Here is a 21,228-nt window from a genome sequence, read left to right as displayed (position 1 = left end):
TTTTTACTCAATCACAGAATACACCCTTTCGGCCAAACATCTACCTATCGATATTTACGATTTCTGTAAATTTTAGATTCCATCGTTTTTACCCTTTATAATTTATATGTTGTACTTTTGTAGTGTATGCCAATTATATATTTTGTCATATTGCTTTCACGCATGGAATTTTTCTATTGTTTGTACGATATATTTATCCACAACCACAATTTGTCAGCGTTAATGTTTTTTTTTTCTTTTGTACTACTGACGCGCCATTTGTTGTAAAGTTTTTATTTTAAAAGGTGGTTCACTCAACAGCTATTGCCCAATCTTAGTGAACCTTCATTAATAATACTGAACAATGCATGCAGAACAAGTCCACAGTGAGACTTGTTGAGCCAATACCTAATCAAAGTTCGATCAAGAAGTCTTTCGTCGAGTGGCTGCAAAAAGAGAGAGATTCCTAACTATTTTTCTTTGAATATGAAATTATTTCAAAATATATTCTTTTAAGAATGAGTAACGTTAGCATTGAAAAATGGTCATTGCGTTTTGCGGCATTCGACTTATCATTGCCAATTTAATGTTCCGATTGTAAAAGGTAGTTCGATGCCAAAATAGATTCAATCAATCGTGTAACATCTGATGCTGTACTGCGTTTATGGACTGAAACACTTGCTCAAGTAAAATAATAATAATACTTCTGATGGATTATCCATTACATTTTGTTTACAGATTTCACCCGAAAAATGGAAGAACTATTGTAGAAGAGAAAAGTTGATCGATATGTGTGTTACGGGTTTTCGTTGTTTTTGTTGTTGAAGCATGGAAAATTTATATTTGTTTTCTCATGCATTTTATTTTTATTTTGTCCATTGGAATAAATACGCCACTGAACCAAGTTGCTATAATCTCATTATAACAAAATAATAACATGTACCTAAGTACATGGCATTTTTTGCATTTGCGATGACTCTTATAAAAAATAATTTAGATTTAATTTTTAGGATGGCATATCCGATCGTGCTTACTTTAAGCTAATGAATTAATTCATGCGCATCAGCTAAGAAATACGGATCATTTTTGATTACGTCACTATACGTTACGTAACTTCACAACTCCGCTGACTGGAGTTGCAATTGAAACACAGTGTCATCTTTAAAACTAAGCTTTCGCATAGATTACGATCTACGGTCATGTTGGGAAAATAGAAGTTATAAGCACAAAAAAATTGTATCAAAATCCCTTGGCTCCGTGATTATGAAAAAAAAATGTTTAAAACGAGTGGTGACCTAAAGAGACTAATGCAGAAACTTTAAACACCGATATCTCATTCTGCGACTTCACGAATATTTATTCTTATTATTCTAAGCGTACTTGAAAAACGCACATTTTTATGCACTTGGTGGCACCATCGTGAGTGCAAATCAAAAAATAAAATAATAAAATTTTTCTCGTGTCCGCTGGCGATTACGATACGAACCCGCCTATTATATTCTCCATTTTTGGGCTACCCAACCGACAGCACCAATCTTTATATTTCACCGCTAATAAGCACCTTAACATAAGCCGTCATGCGGTTGCTCGAAAGGTTTATTATAATAAGATAATAAGACCGTGTTCTGACCAAACTGAGATAATAAAAGCATCCGAAATAAGAAAGCGTCCGTCGATGCGAGTACGTCGCTCGTAATGGAATTTGCAGTGGGAAAATTGATTCCGCCTTTGTTTAAGAATAAATAATCATTTCTCGAAATTCAGTCGTCAGTGTATTCAAAACGTTCGATCGGTAGGTATCTCTAACGGTGTAAACCACAGTCTGAACCGCGTATCAGGGTGTTTTCTAATGGAATGTCAGTAATTAGGGGCGCGATGTTTGGGTCCATTTAAAAAAGAAAACTTCAAATGAACATATGTCCTACACGTATTAACTTCTGGGATATCTGTACACATGTACTATGTATCGAGAGGCATTATTTAGTGTGCCACAAGTTTTTAAGAATATACACAGTGGAGGGTGTACGGAATTTCAACTGTCTATTTTGGCAAACATTGATGGTACGCCACTGATTTCTCTTAAAAAACAAATTATTGTTACACTCTTCAATCGTTTCAAAAGAAATGTACGGTTTTTGCTAAAAAAAATAAAAACCTCTCTCTGCATTGTCATAACAATATCGTGCGACACACTAAAAAAAATTAAGAGATACTTAAATGTTCAAAATTCTGGAGAGCGTTTTATTTACACAGAAAGCGAAATAAAGTTTTATTCGAACTGGCCGTTACAAAGGTTGGAATAATTAAGAGCGTATTTTACAATATTACAATCGAATAAATAGGGCTTTTGATGCGGTGTCAGCGATGCGTTATCTTCGCTTAGCTTTGGGCTTCGTCTGCAGTTTGGGACAAATAACTCCTCCCTCCTTAACTTTCGAAAATAACGGAGTGTTTTTTCGAAAAAACTTCAAGATTTTCTCCATGACAGGTTTCCTCCTTGGATGCGATTTTCTTCAATTCTCGTACATCTCCGAATAAGAGCTTCTTAATAATGAAAACTAAAATTAGAACCATGATTATTCCAAACGATTATTTGGAACGTATTCGTTTCTTCTCCCACTGGTTCCATGGGAGTTATTTTTCTGCCAAGGCTCTCAGCTGGTTCTGCGTGCTGAAGGATTTGAAAATCCACGTAGCGGGTGTCCAAAAGTTTCGAACTTTCCTCGATTGGTGATTTCACAGAAACTCCCAGAAGATGCTGGTTAATTGTCCGCCACTACTGCACTTAGAAAATCCGTTCCGACTGCGCCACTTAAATGTTCAAAATTCAGGAGAGCGTTTTTAAAACCATTTATTCACACAGAAATCGAAATAAAGTTTTATTCAAACTGGCCGTTACAAAGGTTGGAATAATTAAGAGCGTATTTTACAATATTATAATCGAATAAATGAGGCTTTTGATGCGGTATCAGCAATGCGTTATCTTCGCTTAGCTTTGGGCTTCATCCGCAGTTTGAGACATATAACTAGATCGAATCTGCTTATAAATGAATGCAGATGTCATTATTTTTTTTACGAAATCACTGGCGTGGCACTGACTCTCTATTAACAAACAATATTTTGGATAATTAAGTCGCCACTGCACTGGTTAAATCAAGAATGTATTCTTGGAGAGACCGGATGAAAAATGTCAACTAAGCCCAAAGAACATGAAAGAGCCTTAAGAAAAAGACAAATAAACTTAACAGCAATTGCCGAACACAATCATCATCAGTCATCCGAGACGGTGTTTATGCCGCTCCTTTAGCTCCGCCCCCCTCGAACAATATATAAGCAGTTACAGAGTAAAATGCGAGGCAGTTTCAGTCAAGCTCTGAAGAAGTCAACAGTTTGATCGGCGAAACGTTAGCTAGTTCGACTCAACAAAAACCGACGCAAGAGGAAACCAGAAATGTTACAGTAGCCCTTTGGAAGTTTCTTTGAAAAATTAACAAGATAAATAATAAACAATTCTTATTTAAATTTATTTTATTTATTTAAGTTTTCGTACTTCATATTCCTTCGATTTTTTGAACTATTTTAATAATATATTGAAAGACATTTCCATAAATAAGAAATAATTATGAAAATAATTCTCTGCATGTTTTCATATTAAAGATATTGTTATAACCATGCAGAAAAGAGCTATTTTTAAGCCAAAAAAGGTACATCGGATTGAAAAAAATCAAGAAATTAGGTTTCTTTGGAAATGATTGGAGATTATAAAGAGTAATCAATCAACTGTCATTAAAATATCTTTAACGTGGTATTACAGATATTAAAAGATATATTTCATTTTTGAAAACTTAACCACCCTGTATATCCCAAAAGTTAAGACATTTAAGAAAATTACCACTGCTCCTATCATAAATACTACAGGGTATTTCAAAGCAAAGTTTAAGGAAAAACTTAGACCATGACGTAGTAAAAAATAAATTTCGATGGACGGATGATATTAAAAGGTTTTAAAGGTCATAAAACTTAGTTTTCAAATAAAAAATAAAATGCAACGGACGCCAAAAAAGTTGGCTACGAAGAGTATTGTATAGCTTATTTAATACGGTTCATTACTAGTATGCAATCTTGTCTGACTCCGTTCCCACAGTCCAGAAACAAGTCGAATATCTCCTTCCTATAAGCCAATTCCATTAAAATTTCTATAAGTTTTTACATGGATTTGGCCTGCTCCGGTTGCTTTCCATTACTTCGATGTGCGGTGATAGAAGATTAATAAATTAATCATGATCTAAAGTTAACGACATCTCCCATACACAAAAGCTTCACCTTAACCATACTAAACCTGAGCTCGTGTTGTTTGGCAATAGCAACGATGACGCGTTAAGTAATATATTTAATTATGACAAAATGATGGCAAAATTTCAAAAAAATTCTTATCCACTAACTGTTTCATTTAACAAATTCCAACTCTATTTCCCAGAGGTTTCTCTAGCGTTGGTATATTCGAAAAAAAGTCGCCTTAGATCTGCTTTGTGAAATTGTGCATGTGGGTTTTCCAACATATCTTTGAATGATTTTGAATTTTTCAGTATACGGGGTTTTTCACTAAACCGTTCATTAAAAGTTTAATGATATTAGGAGTTAAAGTCCCCTGCTCGATTATTTCCAATAAAATACTTCGTAGATTATTACATTTTGAGATTATATGTCAGATTCGAAGCATATATTGCGTGCACTGTCCTATAGCTATAGCTCACCCTATTTGAAATATTTAACGTTCAAAAAAAAAATGTGTCTCGAGCTTAACCGATATTGGAAATGCTTATTTTTGGAGTTTTTGAAAATTCGATCCTCATATTTCGCCAAATATTAGAACAAGAGGCTTTTGTGATTGTTGTTATCTACTTTTATACAGAGTGTCCAAATCCAGAAATTATTTCTTAATTAAACTGTATTAGGGTTACTTATACCTATTCTAAACTATAGTCGAAATAATTAGGTTTCTTGATGGAATCTTATTTGTTCGGCTGAACAATTTCCGTTCATGTAGTTCCCTATGCTTTGTATGTTGACAGCTATCACTAAAAATAAAAGTTTAAATTTAATAGGAAAGACTACTCAAATGCTGATAGTCTCAATTTGTTTGGTAGAGAGAACCCGTGCGGTATTTGTACTGTACGAGATCCCCATTTGCCGTGAATGAACAACATAAAATTCAAACAAACTTCTTGCGATTGGAAAAATTAAAGTTACAAAAAATGTTCCAAAACCAATAACTGGTGAAGAGAATAATATAACAAATGCAGAAGAAGATTCGGGAATTTCTGCTTCATCTGTGCAAAGAATTCTGAATCAACATCACATCGTAAAAATTTACATTTTTTACATAAACATTTAATAAACAGGTTGGATGAAAAACCCTGAAAACCTTCCATGTCTTGAGTTTATATTCACTGGCTTGGTGTTTTTTAGATCTGTTGATCATTTTCTTTATTCTTCTGAATTGAACATGTCACGTCTTTCTTCAGAGAACCATTCATTTTCTTCCGACGGTTAGTTCTTCGTATACCGTTGCTCTGTCTTACATTTTCTTCTTTTATCCATTAGCTCTACAATGTGAATTGTCATACCATTTATATTGTTCCACGTTGTTCGTGCTTCTATTTCTTCCCTTAATTTTCTCCAAGTCATCCAAATATCCATTCCAAATATTAGCTTATTATGAATTGGTTGTTTTAATGTGGGATTTCACGTTTTCCAAGAAGGATTGTACGTTACTTCATATTAGAAAAGGGCGTCTCCCGCTGATACTAGCCGGCAGGAAAAATAAACGCATGAGCTATTTCAGTGGCGTCCCAGGAATGCAAACCGCGTAGCCGATAATTCATCGAAAAAAAGGCAACGGAACGCTGAAGAATTACCGTGGATTAGTTAAATCTATATTTAATGTAAATACACCGAGCAAGTGTATTTATTATGACCTTGTCACTTCTGTCGGCTTTTGTGATATATCGGCTCGAAACTGTTCTATGTCGTCGCTTCGAGAAATAATTTTCTTTGGTGCAAAATTTATGGGCGATTTTTTAGACGCACGAGACAGCGCAACGCGGCGATGCTGAAAAAATATGCGCATTATGGCATATGTTCAGGGTTTTTACGGACCAGCTAGATTGCCGGAAAACTTCTTAAACTGCCTGCATTCTACCAATTGGTATACTCTGCAACTTTAAGCCATTTAAAGATCCTTTATAGTTCTCAGAAGCCTTTTATAATTTTCTAGTGTTCAGAACTAGAGGGGCTTGATTCAGGGTAGCTACCAACAGAACCTTCGTCACCATAAGTTGAATATCTTGAGTGACACAGGATGTGTTGCAAACGTTTTTGTTTACGATCTTAAATCGTAGTAATCAGTATTTAGCTTAAAACATCACCAATCTAGGTCTTATGGCTAATTATCATTTTTATCATAAATAAAAGATTTATTCGAATATTATTGTGTTACGCACAAAATGCTTTAAAAAAAAATTAGGATCTTTCTCTCTCATTTTCAAAGTGGTTTTGCTAAAAAATTTACTTTTTGCACAAGAAGTTATATGTGGAAGCCTCACTTTATCCAATTTCTATGCGATTTTGGAAATATTTTTTATTTAAGTTGCATAATTTTTAACACATATTTTTGCTTAGTTTTTAGGAATAATTTTAACTGTATTTGACCTTAAACAGCAGGGTTATGGCATTGACCGGTCAAATTTTTTGTGTCAATTGCCAGAAATAATTTAAAAAATGCAATGAAATTTATATTTACTACCAATAGACCTTTAATCCTTTTACTAAAACTTGAGTATCTGGCAAAAGAAAACAATTGGGACATAAGAATATCTATCAATCATATCCTTAAGTTTCTTGTTTTGGTATCATGATACGAATTTTAGCCAACTGCGTATATAATTTTTAGAATAACTCTGACATTGAAAGCAAACCAAATTAAGAGTTCAGATTCAAGAAAAATTTGCAGTTACAAAATTTACAAAAATATAATTAATTTCAAATAAAAATTTTAAAATCTTATTTATTTTATCAAAAAACTTAAAAACAAAAGTTGTCTGGATTCACTTATACTTTTTTAATATTATATAAAACTAACATCTTTCTTATTCTAAATGGAACACTCTGTATGTATGGGTATTTTTGAATTTTTTTTAACTAAATATATCTAACGACTTCTCCTACTGAAAGCCATTTTTTATACTTGAGGTTGATTTACTTCTAGAATGGCTACTTTAGCAGCATAAGTGTTGTATTACAAGTAAAGACCACATAAATGATCCCGAAAAGTTAATAGGAGAAAACTCTGATAATCTACTATATATAATTTAGATAAAAAAAATTTTGGACGGTTTTCAAATGCACAGTGAAAATCTTTGATTCTCTTAATCATTGATTTGTATCTTGATCAACATTAAAGATACTCCTCCTACTCCTAACCTGTCTATTGGAATTTGGAATTAGTCTCTGACTTGAAAAAGATAATGCCTGAATGTTGCATATAACAAAATTATTCTCTTAATTTGTTTTATCAAGGACCATATTTACTAAATATCATTATCAATTTTTTATTCAGTAAAACAATGGATGAAACTGCTAAGCATTAATGTCGAAAATGAAAGTCAGGAAAACAACAACGGCAAAGGATTTTTACAATAGAAAAATGTTTTATTGTTAATATTTCCAAATCCACAACTTCTAGAAATTGTCAACACATCAAAATATTTAGAGTAAAATATGATAGGATACGAAAAAAAATTGTTTATTTATAATTTAAATGTCACAGTTACGTACGTACGAGCTTTACTTGTAGGGGTAAAATTAATTCAGTATTATTCTCATCGTACTATAAATTCTTGTTAATTGCTTTTGAATAAATTATTGTATTAGATGGACATGACTAATTAAACACGAAGATCGTACAACACCATCTCACACCAAAGAATTTTTCAACAAAACATTCTCCCACTAATATAATAATATAATATAAATTGGTAAGTAAAAAAAATACTAGCAATATTAACATTTTTTTATGCATTTTAGATGCAGGGGCAGAAGTTAAACCAAACCTTCTCTATCTTCGTTTATTTATATTTCTTATTCTTTTATCTCTCCTTTCTACTGTTTAATTAGATTAGGTATGTGACGTCATTGAAAAGTTACACGGTACTATCAAATGATGTAAGTACCATCTGCTGTGGATTTTATTGGGCCAAAGTTCAATATATACAAGGTGTTTCAAAAATAAACGGGAGATATTTTAGAGATAATTTACTTGCTAAAAAATATTAACAACTTTTTTTATAAACGTGTTTTTTTATTAATATCTCAACAAATGTTCACTAGATTATCTTAAGGGGCTAATTTAGCCATAATAGATTTAAATTACTAAGTACAGTGGCGTTCATAACATAAAATAAATAAATGTCCAACATCCATTGCCGACAAATCGTTGAAAGACGAACTCGACCTGGATAATTTGAATCAATTAGTATTAAATTAGCCTCTTAATACACCAAATAATATTGCCAAACTTCAAGAGAATCAATCAAGAATATTGGTTTAGATATTATTCCTTTTTTTTTCTATTTAACACCAATCTTAAAAACAACATTCCCCGACCCATATTGATATACACTTTTTTCATATTTTTCGAACACCTTGAATATTTTTATTCAATTTTATTTTATTGTATCACAAAAATAAATCAATATTTTTTCACGGCTAGTCAATAAATGAGATATGAAGTGCGCTGGCGTTCATATCCTGAATAAATAACGCGATATCATTTTCTCGATATGATAACAGCCAAAATAAATCGATAGAATTTATAAGCAACGATATAAGACCCTGATATGGGGGAGCCTCCCATCGTGTATTAAATTTGTCGGTGTTGAATACATATTTAAGTGGTCTGTTGCTATTAATAGTTTCGCTGGTAGACGCAGGATATATTTTTAGTTTTGTGTACTCGAAACAAGTGAATTTAAATGCACTTGCGAAACGTAAACTGTGAACTGGAACATGAAAATATACAAGAAATACGCGGGTGAAATTTTACGGCCACTACGAGGAAAAGCAGAGCCGTTTGATCTGCGGGACACATTAATCTGCTTCCTTATAAAATAATTACACCGAAACTGCCGCGATGAACGAACACAATGACTTATTTATTTGTTTATCGGTTACCCTAATGCCATAATTATTTATTCATTTATCAAAGGAAAACTTAAAATAATCATTAAAATGTCACATAAAATAGTTCTACAGGGTGGGCAAAGTTCACACTTGGACACAGTGTGTTATAATTTCATGAAAAAAATAATGGTAAAAACCGCAGTACGATTTCTAAGTTTATCGTGTATTTTGCGAAAATGTGCATTTTTTTAAAAATCGCTGAAAATATTTGTTATGAAAAATTTTGTTTCTATAAAGATATTTTCAAAACTAATGGTTTATTAACGATTAAATTGAAAAATCAAATTTTGCACACAACTTCCTGTATATATGATATTTTGCTAGAGTTTTATTCCAAATACAGAGTTTTTACCACTTTAACGCGTAATACCGGAAAAATGCATATTGTCAAATTTTGAATTTCGTTTCTAGTACGACGAGTTTTTAGTCTTTCAAATAAATGGGACACTATGTTTTATGAAAGCCAAGAAAAATGCAGAAAGATAAACAAAGACAAAGTCAGTTTGAGAAGAATCGCCAAAAAAAATATGATTGGGAATAGTGGTTATAGGAACCATTAAAAATAATCATACGTCAAGACGAAAGTAGAAGACACCAACAAGACTATCGAGAACTAACGTTAGATCAACTTAAACAAAAAAAAGAAATTTATTCGGAAGATAAAATTAGTACGATGCATACCTTCCCAATTATAATTTGACAATTACCTAGTTCATGAGTTCATAACTGCTATCTTTTCAAAGAAGCAAAATATCAATTGTGCTATATTTTATGAAAGAAAATATTAAGTTCTTTTCAATGATCCAAAAATATACAGCTTGTCCCATAAAGAAAATGGAGTTAATAACTTATAAAATAACTTAAATTTCATAGAATACACCATTTATCATGTGAAGAAAGTTACAGCGACTTTTTAAACATATGCAATCTATGAATTTGAAACGGTACTAGATATTTATATGCATTTTCCTTTAGATAGATAGATAGATCCCATACAAAATGTCCAATCTGACGTATCTAGTGTATTTTAATGTTTCTGCGTTTAACACTTGTATCTATAAAAGAAAAATGACTCTTACGGAAACGTTTAGAAGTCTTCGAGATGTGGTGCTACCAGGTGCTCAGAATATTTCATCATAAGTAAGAAATGGAAGCTATTAAAACCGGAAAATTGGGATACTTTAGCCAAATGATGGAACATGGAAAATGAAAAAAAAACTAGGACAATGGACTATTTACATCAGCAGTAAAGAAATTTATCTGGACTAATGTAATAGCCAACAAGCACAGAGGATAGGCACAAGCAGTGTGTGAGAGTGTCCACTGTAAAAATAATACAAATATTCAATTCCCCATTTCTTGTAGCTTTAAGTGTAAGTTACTCAAAATCGAAGTAATGTAGGTACAATTTTCCAACTGAAAATCTCATAGAAAATAAAAAAATCCACCTGTTCCGCTTTTTTTGTTAATAAAAATTTTATAATCTTTTGAAGTCATATGCGTTGACTCATTTCGAATGTTTTTGTATTTAATTACGCGGAAGAGTAGGGTTTTATTAAGTGTGCCGAAGCTCGGGCAGCAATCAGATTTTGTTGGCCTACCGGGTCAAATAAACAACAAATAATTTAAATTTCATACTTTACACTGCATTCGAACGCCAAAACCACGTACGTTAACATAAATACCGACTAAAACAATAAAAATACGATATCGCGAGCTCGTATAATTAACATAAAATTTCCATTCAAAAAAGACCCGTACGGACTAGCATAAAAATGTTAATCAAGCAATATAATAAACCAATACTAATTAAAGTGTAATGTTTAAACGCGCATATCATTAGACGCCGGCACAAAGTTCAACAACCGAAATAATTTCCAATGACAATGACTTACTTTTGGAAGAAAATCGAAACAAATGAGCATGAGTCACTTAATAGTAAATTGTGACAAATGGCAATAAATGGCAGCTTGGTTTCCAGTTCAAAAACGAGGATACCTACATTCGCGTGACTCATGGATTTACAGGTTAATTAAACCACTTAAAAACTCACCAATTGTCTGCTATAGACGAGCTATCCTCTCTAGCCTTGTGCAGGGCGACACTAAATCCAAAGTAGCTCCCGATCTGATCATCCGGAGCTTTTTTTACCAGCGGGTCCCTATCTTCTATGTTAAAACAATCCACCACGGTCCTTCGAGCCGGTACTAATAAACATGACACCAATAACAGTTTATGGAACATTTTTTATTATCGATGTTACTCCACTATCTTTTAAAACTTCGAAAACCGCTTAGGAAAGCGCGAGTTTCATGCCGGCGATTTGTGGACAACGTGTTCCGAGCGTCAAAATTACGTGGTGTCTAACACGCTCTTCCTTCGGATATTCAGCGCCAACTAATCAAAAATGTTGGAGTTCCGCGAGAACGAGCTTTCTGTGTGAAGGCGGACCCACGTTGCCACGTCCACCGAAAAGTTGTTGGGCGCAGGGAATTGTCAAGAATACATCCATCTGCAGTGTGTTAGCACACAGGGTAGGGCAAAAAATACGAAAACTGCACAATAGTTTATTTGAAAAAATTGGGCAACTAAGGAATGTTGTTTAGATTTAAACGTTATGCTTTAATATCAAAACAAAGATAACAAAGGTTTTTTATTCGAAAAATATTAATAATTTCCTTATTTCTTAAAATTAATGGTTTTATTATTAAATTATTCAATATCAAACCAATTTTGCAAATTTTTCCAATTCCATCTTATTTGTAAAATTAACACAAATTTTATGTTTGTTGCAACGATATTTAATAACACTCAAACATTTTTTGAAAATTCTGTTTAATTAGTCAAAACATTGATAATTATAATGGGCGTATTAAGAAATCGTTATTAAAATTGCAAAATTTTTAATTTAAATAACTTACTAAGATAAATAATAATAATTATTGAACAAATTACGAATAAAAACATATTTGGGAGGTAAAAAATTATCGAACCGGTTCTGTATGTCCACCTGCTTCTTTGATGGATGTAATTATACCATCATAAAATTACCTAACGGTTGATCTCAGTACATTTGGTATAATTTTTCTGCGACGAAGTCTTATTTAATTTTCAAGATCTTCAAGATTATTAAATAAACTTTTTGTTTCAAATATATCAATAAAAAAAATGGGGTGATATCTGGCGACAGGAAAGGCCATCTTAGATTGGTACTTGACATCCTTATATTTCGAAATTTATTGGGCAGATCTTCTGACGTTTTCAACAACTAACTGAAGTACTTTTAGTAGATTTTCTTCATCACAAACAGTTTGAAGACGTTCATTCCTATTGCACTGACACTCTTAACATTCGGTCTTCAGGAATAATGAATTTGTTTATCTGGATGTCGTCCATTGAAGATATCTACTGCTTCACGCATTGGTTTATAATTATCTCCACCTATTACAACTAACTCTGCTTTCTCAGATAATATTAACTCTCTTGGACCGTCACAATGTCTGCTTCAAACTCTCTCCTTATATCACGGATGTCCGCGATTATTTTAGCAGGATTTTATGTTTTTCAATTAGTAATAATTTATACCTACAGTTTTCTGTCAGATACTGAAAATATTTTTTTTTGGCAACTTAAAAAGAATTTTTCAAGGGTTATTAAATATCGTTGCAACAAATATAAAATCTGTGTTTCCCTAAAATATTAAAAATCTCACTTAATTTTTTTGAATTATTTGCCACAGTAGTTGAAATTATAAAAAAAAGGAGATTATTAATATTTGCGCTTGTGACCAGTTTTTTTTTCTACGCTATATGCAGTTTTATTTGGCAATATTTTAATATGAGTATGGAACATGCACTAACTTTTGGCAATATTCTTATTTTAATTGTATGTTACCACCCCTACCTCTAGTTTAGAAATTGCCCATCCCTTATGAAATTCCCTGTATACCTCATTCTGATATGTTTTCCAGAATTTTTTGGCCTTGTTTCTCAAAAATTTGCTTAAGTAAACTAAGATCCATATTTTGCTGTTAAATGTTTGATAGCCTTTCAGCGTTTTGGTAATTTTCCGCAATCAATTTAATTTTTTTTTATATTATATTTATTTATTATATATCTATTTGTATATTTTATATTATTTGCGCCCTTAGTTGTTGGAAGGCAGGATTCTTAATATAAAAACTATTTTATTTAGCTGTTTCAGAAAATTACAAAAACAAAACCAAAAAAACATTTAAATTTTTCAAATCAAAGCATATTTAAAAAGGTATATGAAATCAATTGAATTCCTACAAGTTTTTGTACGGTACATGAAATTTCTTTTGTATTTCTGTCATGTGCCTGTATTTACGAATATGCCTCAAATGTACCAAGTGTAATTCATAGGAATATATAAACACATAAAAAAAATTAATGTTAATTAATATATTTTTGCATTTAGAAGAGGTTGCGCCTTCCTACTTAGTTAAACAAATAGTTTATAGTAATTTAAGCATTTCAATATCATAGCCAAGTTTTTGCTTGGCTAAACAACAGGGGGAGCTTTAATAATAATAGTATAGAATTTATTATTATTATAAATTTAAATTTCTGAAATGTAACTTTCTAATGTCAATTTTGACCAAAGTACTGAAAATTGTTATTGTTACATGTTGTGTTTTTATTGCTTCCCATATCTTTTCATCTCAAGCCACCATCCGTTTCAAATCTTTAATTAAATTGTATCAAAATTTTTCAAATTTGTAATAACTGTAAAATGTGTTGTGGTATGTGATACGATGATTATAAAATATTTTAATATATGTAAACCAAGTCTGCTAGGTTACTGTAGCGATTAAATAAATAAATTCCATGGCGCGGACAACTATATTTCGTAGGGGAGTATATCGTCTGACGATAAATCATATCGGTCCAGGTTAGTCGAAAATTGAAACACAAAATATATCAACAGATTCTGTTGTTACTGTATGATTGTAATTATATAAACAACAAATACGAATTACATAACCTAAAGCGTCTGGTTTACTATAAGGGAACGGCAGAACTATATTAATTATTATTTCGTTTCACTGTTCAAAAGATTCAAATGAGGAATAGGAATAAATTGTTGATTCCACCCCGATTTTTTGATGTAATGCCTATTCATTGAAGAGTTTCGATTGTAGATCCAAATCTGTAGAGCTCCTAAGCTGTAAGTCAAAACTGGAAGCACCCATGAGTTTATTGCTTCAACCTTTGCACGTGACTAGAGCTCTGCAGTCTATACTTGTTTTTTTTTACGTCGGAGTACTCGATATTGAATGTTTGAAAGGCCCCAATATATTTTTCATCAACTGGCAGAGGAGAAAACAGGGACAGGTCTGCTAAAACTGTATTTGGGAGTCTCTCATTTTGACAGATTTGATATTGCTAAATGCGCATTTTTCCATACCAAAGGACATTCTGACAGTTTCTACGAACGCAGAAGTTCTGGTTGTACTTTTAATTGCACTTCATTTGCTGCATAAAGTTCGATGTACTCCATATATGCTAGGTGACTGCGTGGCTGCCTTTTTAGATTGTACTCTGTGGACTGTGTGGACTCTAGCATGGTTCTGAGTTGGTTCATTGCTAAGCAAAAGCAAATGAGCCAAGAGTGTGAACGGAATCGAATGCCTTTCGGTAGTCTATCCAGGCCACCGAGAAGTTTCTTCTCTTCTCCCTGGCATGATTTGTAACCACTCTGGCTCTAGCTCTGCAGCCATTTTGTTGTTTTTGGAGAATATTCCAACAGGCTAAGTTAAGTTGCTGAAAAAGTCACAGCCATTTTACGTTCAAAAAGGATTCTCTTGCAGCACATATTCAAATGACACTTTCTTTTTGGTTCGTTACAGTCCTCCTTTACATCGTCTAAATGTTCTTCAACCCATTGTTTTAACATAATAAATAATGACGGTAACACCACTAATGGCAATGAGCAAATTATTTTAAACCTTCTTTTAAAAAACTAAATAAAACTAAAGATAATATTGGAAAAGGTTTTTAAAAGTATCAAGCAAACCCAAATCGGAACTTTAATTGTGAAAAATTTTGGCAAAGATCAGCAAGTAAAATTAAAAGTTAGACAAGAATATCTGAAAATTAAGAGGTCCTAAACCAATGACCCCATGTGGTAACTAAATGAAATTCAAAAGGACGTGTCAAATGAAGACTTCCTTGAGGAATTAGAAAAACTGAACAACTTGGTTAGAATGTCCGAATGACCTACCTCAAAATGGTTTTTGAAAAAAGGGAAAAAAGAAAAAAAGGAAGACTATAATTTGGCACAATGTTCCAAGTCCCGAAACAACGAAAAAACGAGAAACAATGTTGTCACAAGTGTGGAAAAGAACACAAAGTGACGGATAGTACTCAAAACGTTTTGAAATGTTCAAACTACACGAAGTTAAAGCTAAATGATTTGAACCACTATGCTAGAGAATATTAATTAGAACGGTTTTTATAAAAAAAAAAACTAAACCAAAATCGAGTACAGGTTGTCGGTTAAACGAGAGCGATAGAGCTGATAAAGGTAGACATTCGATCGATCGGTTAATTGTTTGGTCAATTGATAGACCTCCATCAGGAAGTATAAACCTTTTTCTATATTGCTTAGGAAAGGTACTCTTAGATATTTACAAGGAAAATAACAAAAAAATGTTATTGCCGGGGATTTTAACATAGACATGCATAGAGAAAATAAACGTAGATTAAACTTAATTTCACGTCTTCGTTAATTGTGAATACAGAAACACTCTCGTAGTTGATGCTTTTATTTCTTATCACATGTGATGGTTTAAAAATTGGTCGGAGTGTACTGTGTGGTGGTGATGTGCGGAGCGCCCTCTATTGCCAATTGTCGGAGACGAAGTCAGCGAAGGAGCGCGGATTGGCCAGTTCCTTTTTAGGGGACGAACTGTGTTGACGTGCTATTTGATTGTTTTGTTCGATTTCGATCTGCTGGACCAGTCCATGCAATTTGTACTTTTGTTTTTCACGTATAGTAATACACTCTGTTAGTATACTATAGTGTGTATTGTTTTCGACGCTTCTGAACCCGGTGTGCTTCTGTAGAAACACATCCATCACACACACTGTTCTGAAAATTGTATTATTTTTAGCCAAAAAGAACAAAAGTAGTAGGATGTAGTTATGACGAAAACAAAGGATGTCAATCAAGAGTGGAACCCTTTTATGAATTTTCTTGATGAAAAATGCTAGGGGCGTAAAATTAAATGTTGAGATTAAAGATTGTAAACGAAAACATGATGTTTAAATATATAAACTGGAATACAGGAGAAAATATAATGTTTTGAAAACGGAACGATCTCACACATGTCACACTAGGCTAAAACTTTCTGATAATAAAACCAAATGAATCTGGTCAATATGCGATGAGATTTTCGGTAGAAATATTGTGACTGGATGACTAGAGAAGCTAGAAAAAGTCTTTTTCCAATAAAAAAAACTAAATTCCTAGTTCATATTTTTAAGACCGGCAACACTAGATGAAATTTATCATTTTGATGGGCGGCAGTAGAATAAAAAAATTTTCTGCTCCATATTTTAGTAAAAGGTTGAAAAATGTTTATTTATCATAACAAAGTCAGAAGGAGAGAGCATAATATGGTATGCGGATGACAGCAACCTGCTTGTAGGTGCAAATAACAATGACTTTTTTTTTCTTATTGCAGCCAATACATTAAAAAAGTGTAATTGGATATAATGTAATGTAATGTAACGTAAAAGATCTAATCTTGGTCCTCTACTATTCTTGATTTTTTTTTTATGACATTGCACTTGTGTTCATGACTCTATTGCCTATTGGTTCACTCGTAATCTTGACACAAAATTGTATTTCTACAAGCGAAATAACGTCACAAAGAATCGAGAATGCTTGACAAGTTCAATGTTTAAACGATTGTCATCCAGTATTGTTATATTATATAAAATCCTCCATAACAAAGTTAATGGGCTGTGTGATATACGGCTGGTGTATACGCTATAAGGAAGGCATTATTATTCTATGGTTGCTTCCAGCTAGCAATTAAATATCTACTATTTACAAAACTTCAACAGCAACCGACACAGGAGTAATCCAGAAGATTGTAAACAGTATTACAGTAGCTTGTGGAAGTTTCTGTGGAAACATTAAGGTCTCTTATCTTTCCATTACTGATTTCCTATAAAAACGATATCCATAGCACTTAACACCACATTTCCAAGACTTCTGTTTAAAATTAATTCAATACATGTTATTATTTGTCCTGTATATTGCTGTCAACATTGTTTTAAAATAAATTTAAGATTATATTTATATGGCTGTAAAAAAATAGCTGACTGTACAGCTCTCATTAAAACAAGTGCAATCAAATGTCGCAAATAGGAATAAAAAAAAACACCCTACATTAACCCTATATTAATGGTTTTATCTTGTGAGTGTTTTTTTTTAAATAACATCGTCATTCGAAGTAAGTTTCAAACTTCATTTCATTTTCAGCGTATACTTGAAAAAAAAAACGTGGCATTCAGTTTTTTTGAGAAAATTAGATTTATTTGTAGCGAATCGCCCTCTAGCGGCAATTCGCTCACAGTTTAAGAAGAGCCTCATTCAAACAACTCCAAGTTTTTTGCAAAACAGCTTCGGCTATTCTAACGTTATTGTTTTGAATTTCCGAAAACATTCCACACCCTCCCACCACTTTCCCGTAGGAGATAGAGCAAAAACCGTTTCAACGAAATTTTGAATTTATTTTAACTGCTAAGCACCACTACCTACAATATGGCAAGATAGTTGCCTCTTCCGAAAGAGACAGGAGGTCCGTTAGAACATTGGTAACATTCTGGAATAAATTTTTATTTTGGTATTGATTGTAAGGTGTCACGATTGGGGATTTCACCTGGTAATTCGTTCTAGGTGTATTTTTGATGGCAAAGATTCTGAGCCTTTTAATCGTGTTTTATTTCGGACACTTAAAAAATACCGACCTCAATGTTGCATTGTTAAATGATTTTAAAAAGGTCCAGCAACTGAGTTGGAACCCTTCTGTTGTGCAATGTTGACATTTTATAAATTCGTTGCCACACCAACAAAAAAAAAAGTATAAAAACGAGACGAAATTATGCTAGTGTATTTAAGCTTCGTGTACTTCGTGTAAGTGGTGTACTGGGCTATGATGAAAAATTTGCAGAGTGTTTTCTGATTACTTACTTTTTTGTAGTAATAGTAACTTTATTCGACTTACATTCAAAGAAAAGTGACTTTTTTACCTCAGTAAAGGACATAGAGTTGACATTAAAATCTAACAAATATGTTATTAACCTTCGTCGTACCGTGTGGGGTACAAATGTATCCCAACAACTCAATTTTGCTTATATCTTTTTAAAAACTTTACACAAGGGTTCCGTAATTTTATTTATTGTCATCTAGTATTTAGAGATCCATTTTCTGTATATTTTAGTTATGACGTGCATCAAAAAAGTCAACAATTTTTTTTTTTAATGTGGGGTACACTTTTTTTTCGGAAACAACATACAGTTGTGTCCAATGTGCCTAACGAGAATAAAGCTGTCCTTATGTTGTCTACGGAGCATCATATTCTGTTGCAGGAGAAAATATGAAGTACAAGCCTGACATAATACTATATTATAATAAAACGGCACACACTACCGATAAAATGGTAAAAGATTAGATGGCCGATGGCAATTTTTGGACAGCTATTAGACGTCGCGGCACTAAATGCATTTATTTTATGGAGTGCAAAATTTCCAGACGAAAAATCAAAAAGCAAAGACAGCAGAAGAAAATTTCTTGTGGACTTAATTTTGTTGTTACAGTGTATATCTACGAGAATTGTCGCATAAAATATCACAGAGCGTTCAAATTAGAGTGGGGTACAATTGTACCCCACATGGTGTTCTTCGTAACGTTTTGACCGCGGTACAACGAAGGTTAATATCTTCTTGCATCAACCTACAAACATTTTCATTCATTATTTTTCTGTCTATTTTCATAGCGTCAACACAGCAAGATATTTGAATGCTTAATACTTTGTTCTATGTCATTTATGAATGATAAAAAAAATATTGGGCCTATTGGCGCCCAGATGTAATAAGAAATGGATCGGAACTATTATTTTTTAACTGAGACATAGTGATAAATGAGGCTACAATAACAGGCACCAGCCCTTAAATAAGGAGAAATTACTTACTTTTAATGTTATAGTCATATGATGAACCCTGTTAAAAGCTTTTTCAAAATCTGTCCCCGCCCCAGATGCCATGATATTTGTAACAAATTCTGTAAAATCTGTAAAACCATACTGGAAGTCTGACAACTTTTCCTTTATGTGTACCCTTAATCTAGCAGTTCGCCTAATTCCATAACGAATGTTCTACTCTAAACAAGAAGAACTAGACAACTACATTTGCCTCCATCCGCGGTACATATATCATCAGCTACTTTTAATATGGTGGTTGTTGCGATCTGTTGAACTCTAAAACCCGATTGCGTGGAAGGAATTATAGAATTCGGCAAAGAACAGTCGCTTAACTTTTCCGTCATAACTTTCTCCAGAATCTTAGAAAGAACCAGCAAGAGACTTATAGGCCCTAAGTGAGAAAGCTCATCAAGGTCACTGTTCTTAGCTGTTGGTATAACAATAGTCAACTACCACTCAATGACATGATCTAATTATTTATACTATTATTAAAAGAATATTTTAAGGGACAAGTCCATCAACTTCTTTAGCATTGCGATAAATTTGTTCAGTTTTGTCGAGGCAAACCTCTGAAACCTGAAAGTGACTATTAGCAGAGTGGGCACACTATCTAGAAAAAACCTGAATATTAGTCCAACGCAAGATGCGCCTTCTTTTGTTATTTCGAATTTTTAAGTTTTAGATGAACATGTTTTCTAATTCACAAATGATTGGACATAATTTGTAAAAAGTCGGACCATATCACAAATATCGCTGTATGAGTAAATGATGTCCCAGTTAATTTGGTCATTAAAAAAATTGTTGTACTCAAAATTTGAAGATTGTAGGGGCAGGTAGCTTCGTGACATTTAAGTAACATTTTACTAAGCAGTGATCCGATACACTACCCATGCTAATATAACTTCTGGATCAATTACAACATCAAGAGAATAACTAACAATGTGTTGCTATGGTCAATAAGACGTGTTGGGTGAAACTATTTGAAGCAACTCATATTTTTAGACAAGTAATCAAAATTAAGGAAATGGGTGCACTTAGAGGATCAGAAAGAGTTAGAAATGAATTCGGGAACAAATGTGACTTCGAAATACAATCATAACTGACATCGAAAGAAAACAACTGATCTGGTACGACCATGTACAGCGTGTGAACGACGAAAGATTCCCTAAACAATCAATAAATTGGTTGCCACATCACCGAAAAAAAAAGAGGGGGGCGACCAAAAAGAATATGGCACGAGAGAATTCGCAAAGCGATGAGCTCGAGAAATTTACCATACCTCATGCGCGGCTGAAAGTTTGCAACATAATCATATAGTTCGCAAAGACTCTAATTCCAAAAAAAAAATGAATTTAACAAATAATCAATATGTTCATGCCAATCAAGAAACTCGTCAATTTGTAAATCTAAGAATTTTATGTTCTTTACAATTTTCTTTGCCTACCGTTAGGCCAAGTGGTATTCAAGTTCTACCTAATTTAGTTCTAAATATAATTAAATTCGTTCTTTCTTTGTCCAATATCAATTCTTTCTTAGAAATCATTACTACTAGCACTAATAGTATTAGTACTAAAAGTACTACTAGTACTAAATTTTCCTCTGGTTTACGACAAATCCAAACAAATCTCTTCTCAGCCAGAACTGCTAGAAAGGATTCCCGAACATTGACAAATCAATATGTTTGCAATTAAATGAATTCTTGATATAAAACGCCACGCCATCACCCCTAAGATCACGATCATTTCTAAATCTGTAATCATCAATATAAAGTA

The 21,228-nt window shown here is 32.8% G+C and overlaps 1 protein-coding gene across 2 annotated transcripts in view; it reads right to left on the bottom strand.

The window, feature by feature from the left end:
- Positions 1-11,599, bottom strand: part of LOC132698959 (integrin alpha-PS1-like) — a 298,569-nt gene extending 286,970 nt beyond the window's left edge. For both annotated transcript variants that reach the window (XM_060665306.1, XM_060665307.1), the window contains exon 1: positions 11,273-11,599. In XM_060665306.1, the coding sequence (XP_060521289.1) occupies positions 11,273-11,463 (191 nt within the window). In that variant the 5' untranslated portion in view covers positions 11,464-11,599. The remainder of the gene's footprint in view (positions 1-11,272) is intronic.
- Positions 11,600-21,228: the final 9,629 nt, after the last annotated feature.

The sequence above is a fragment of the Cylas formicarius genome, unplaced genomic scaffold (assembly GCF_029955315.1).
Source record: "Cylas formicarius isolate icCylForm1 unplaced genomic scaffold, icCylForm1.1 PGA_scaffold_3__17_contigs__length_32017465, whole genome shotgun sequence".
In the NCBI taxonomy this organism is placed as follows: domain Eukaryota; kingdom Metazoa; phylum Arthropoda; class Insecta; order Coleoptera; family Brentidae; genus Cylas; species Cylas formicarius.
The sequence above is the reverse complement of the archived record's forward strand: the minus strand, read 5'-3'. Positions and strand labels throughout refer to the sequence as shown.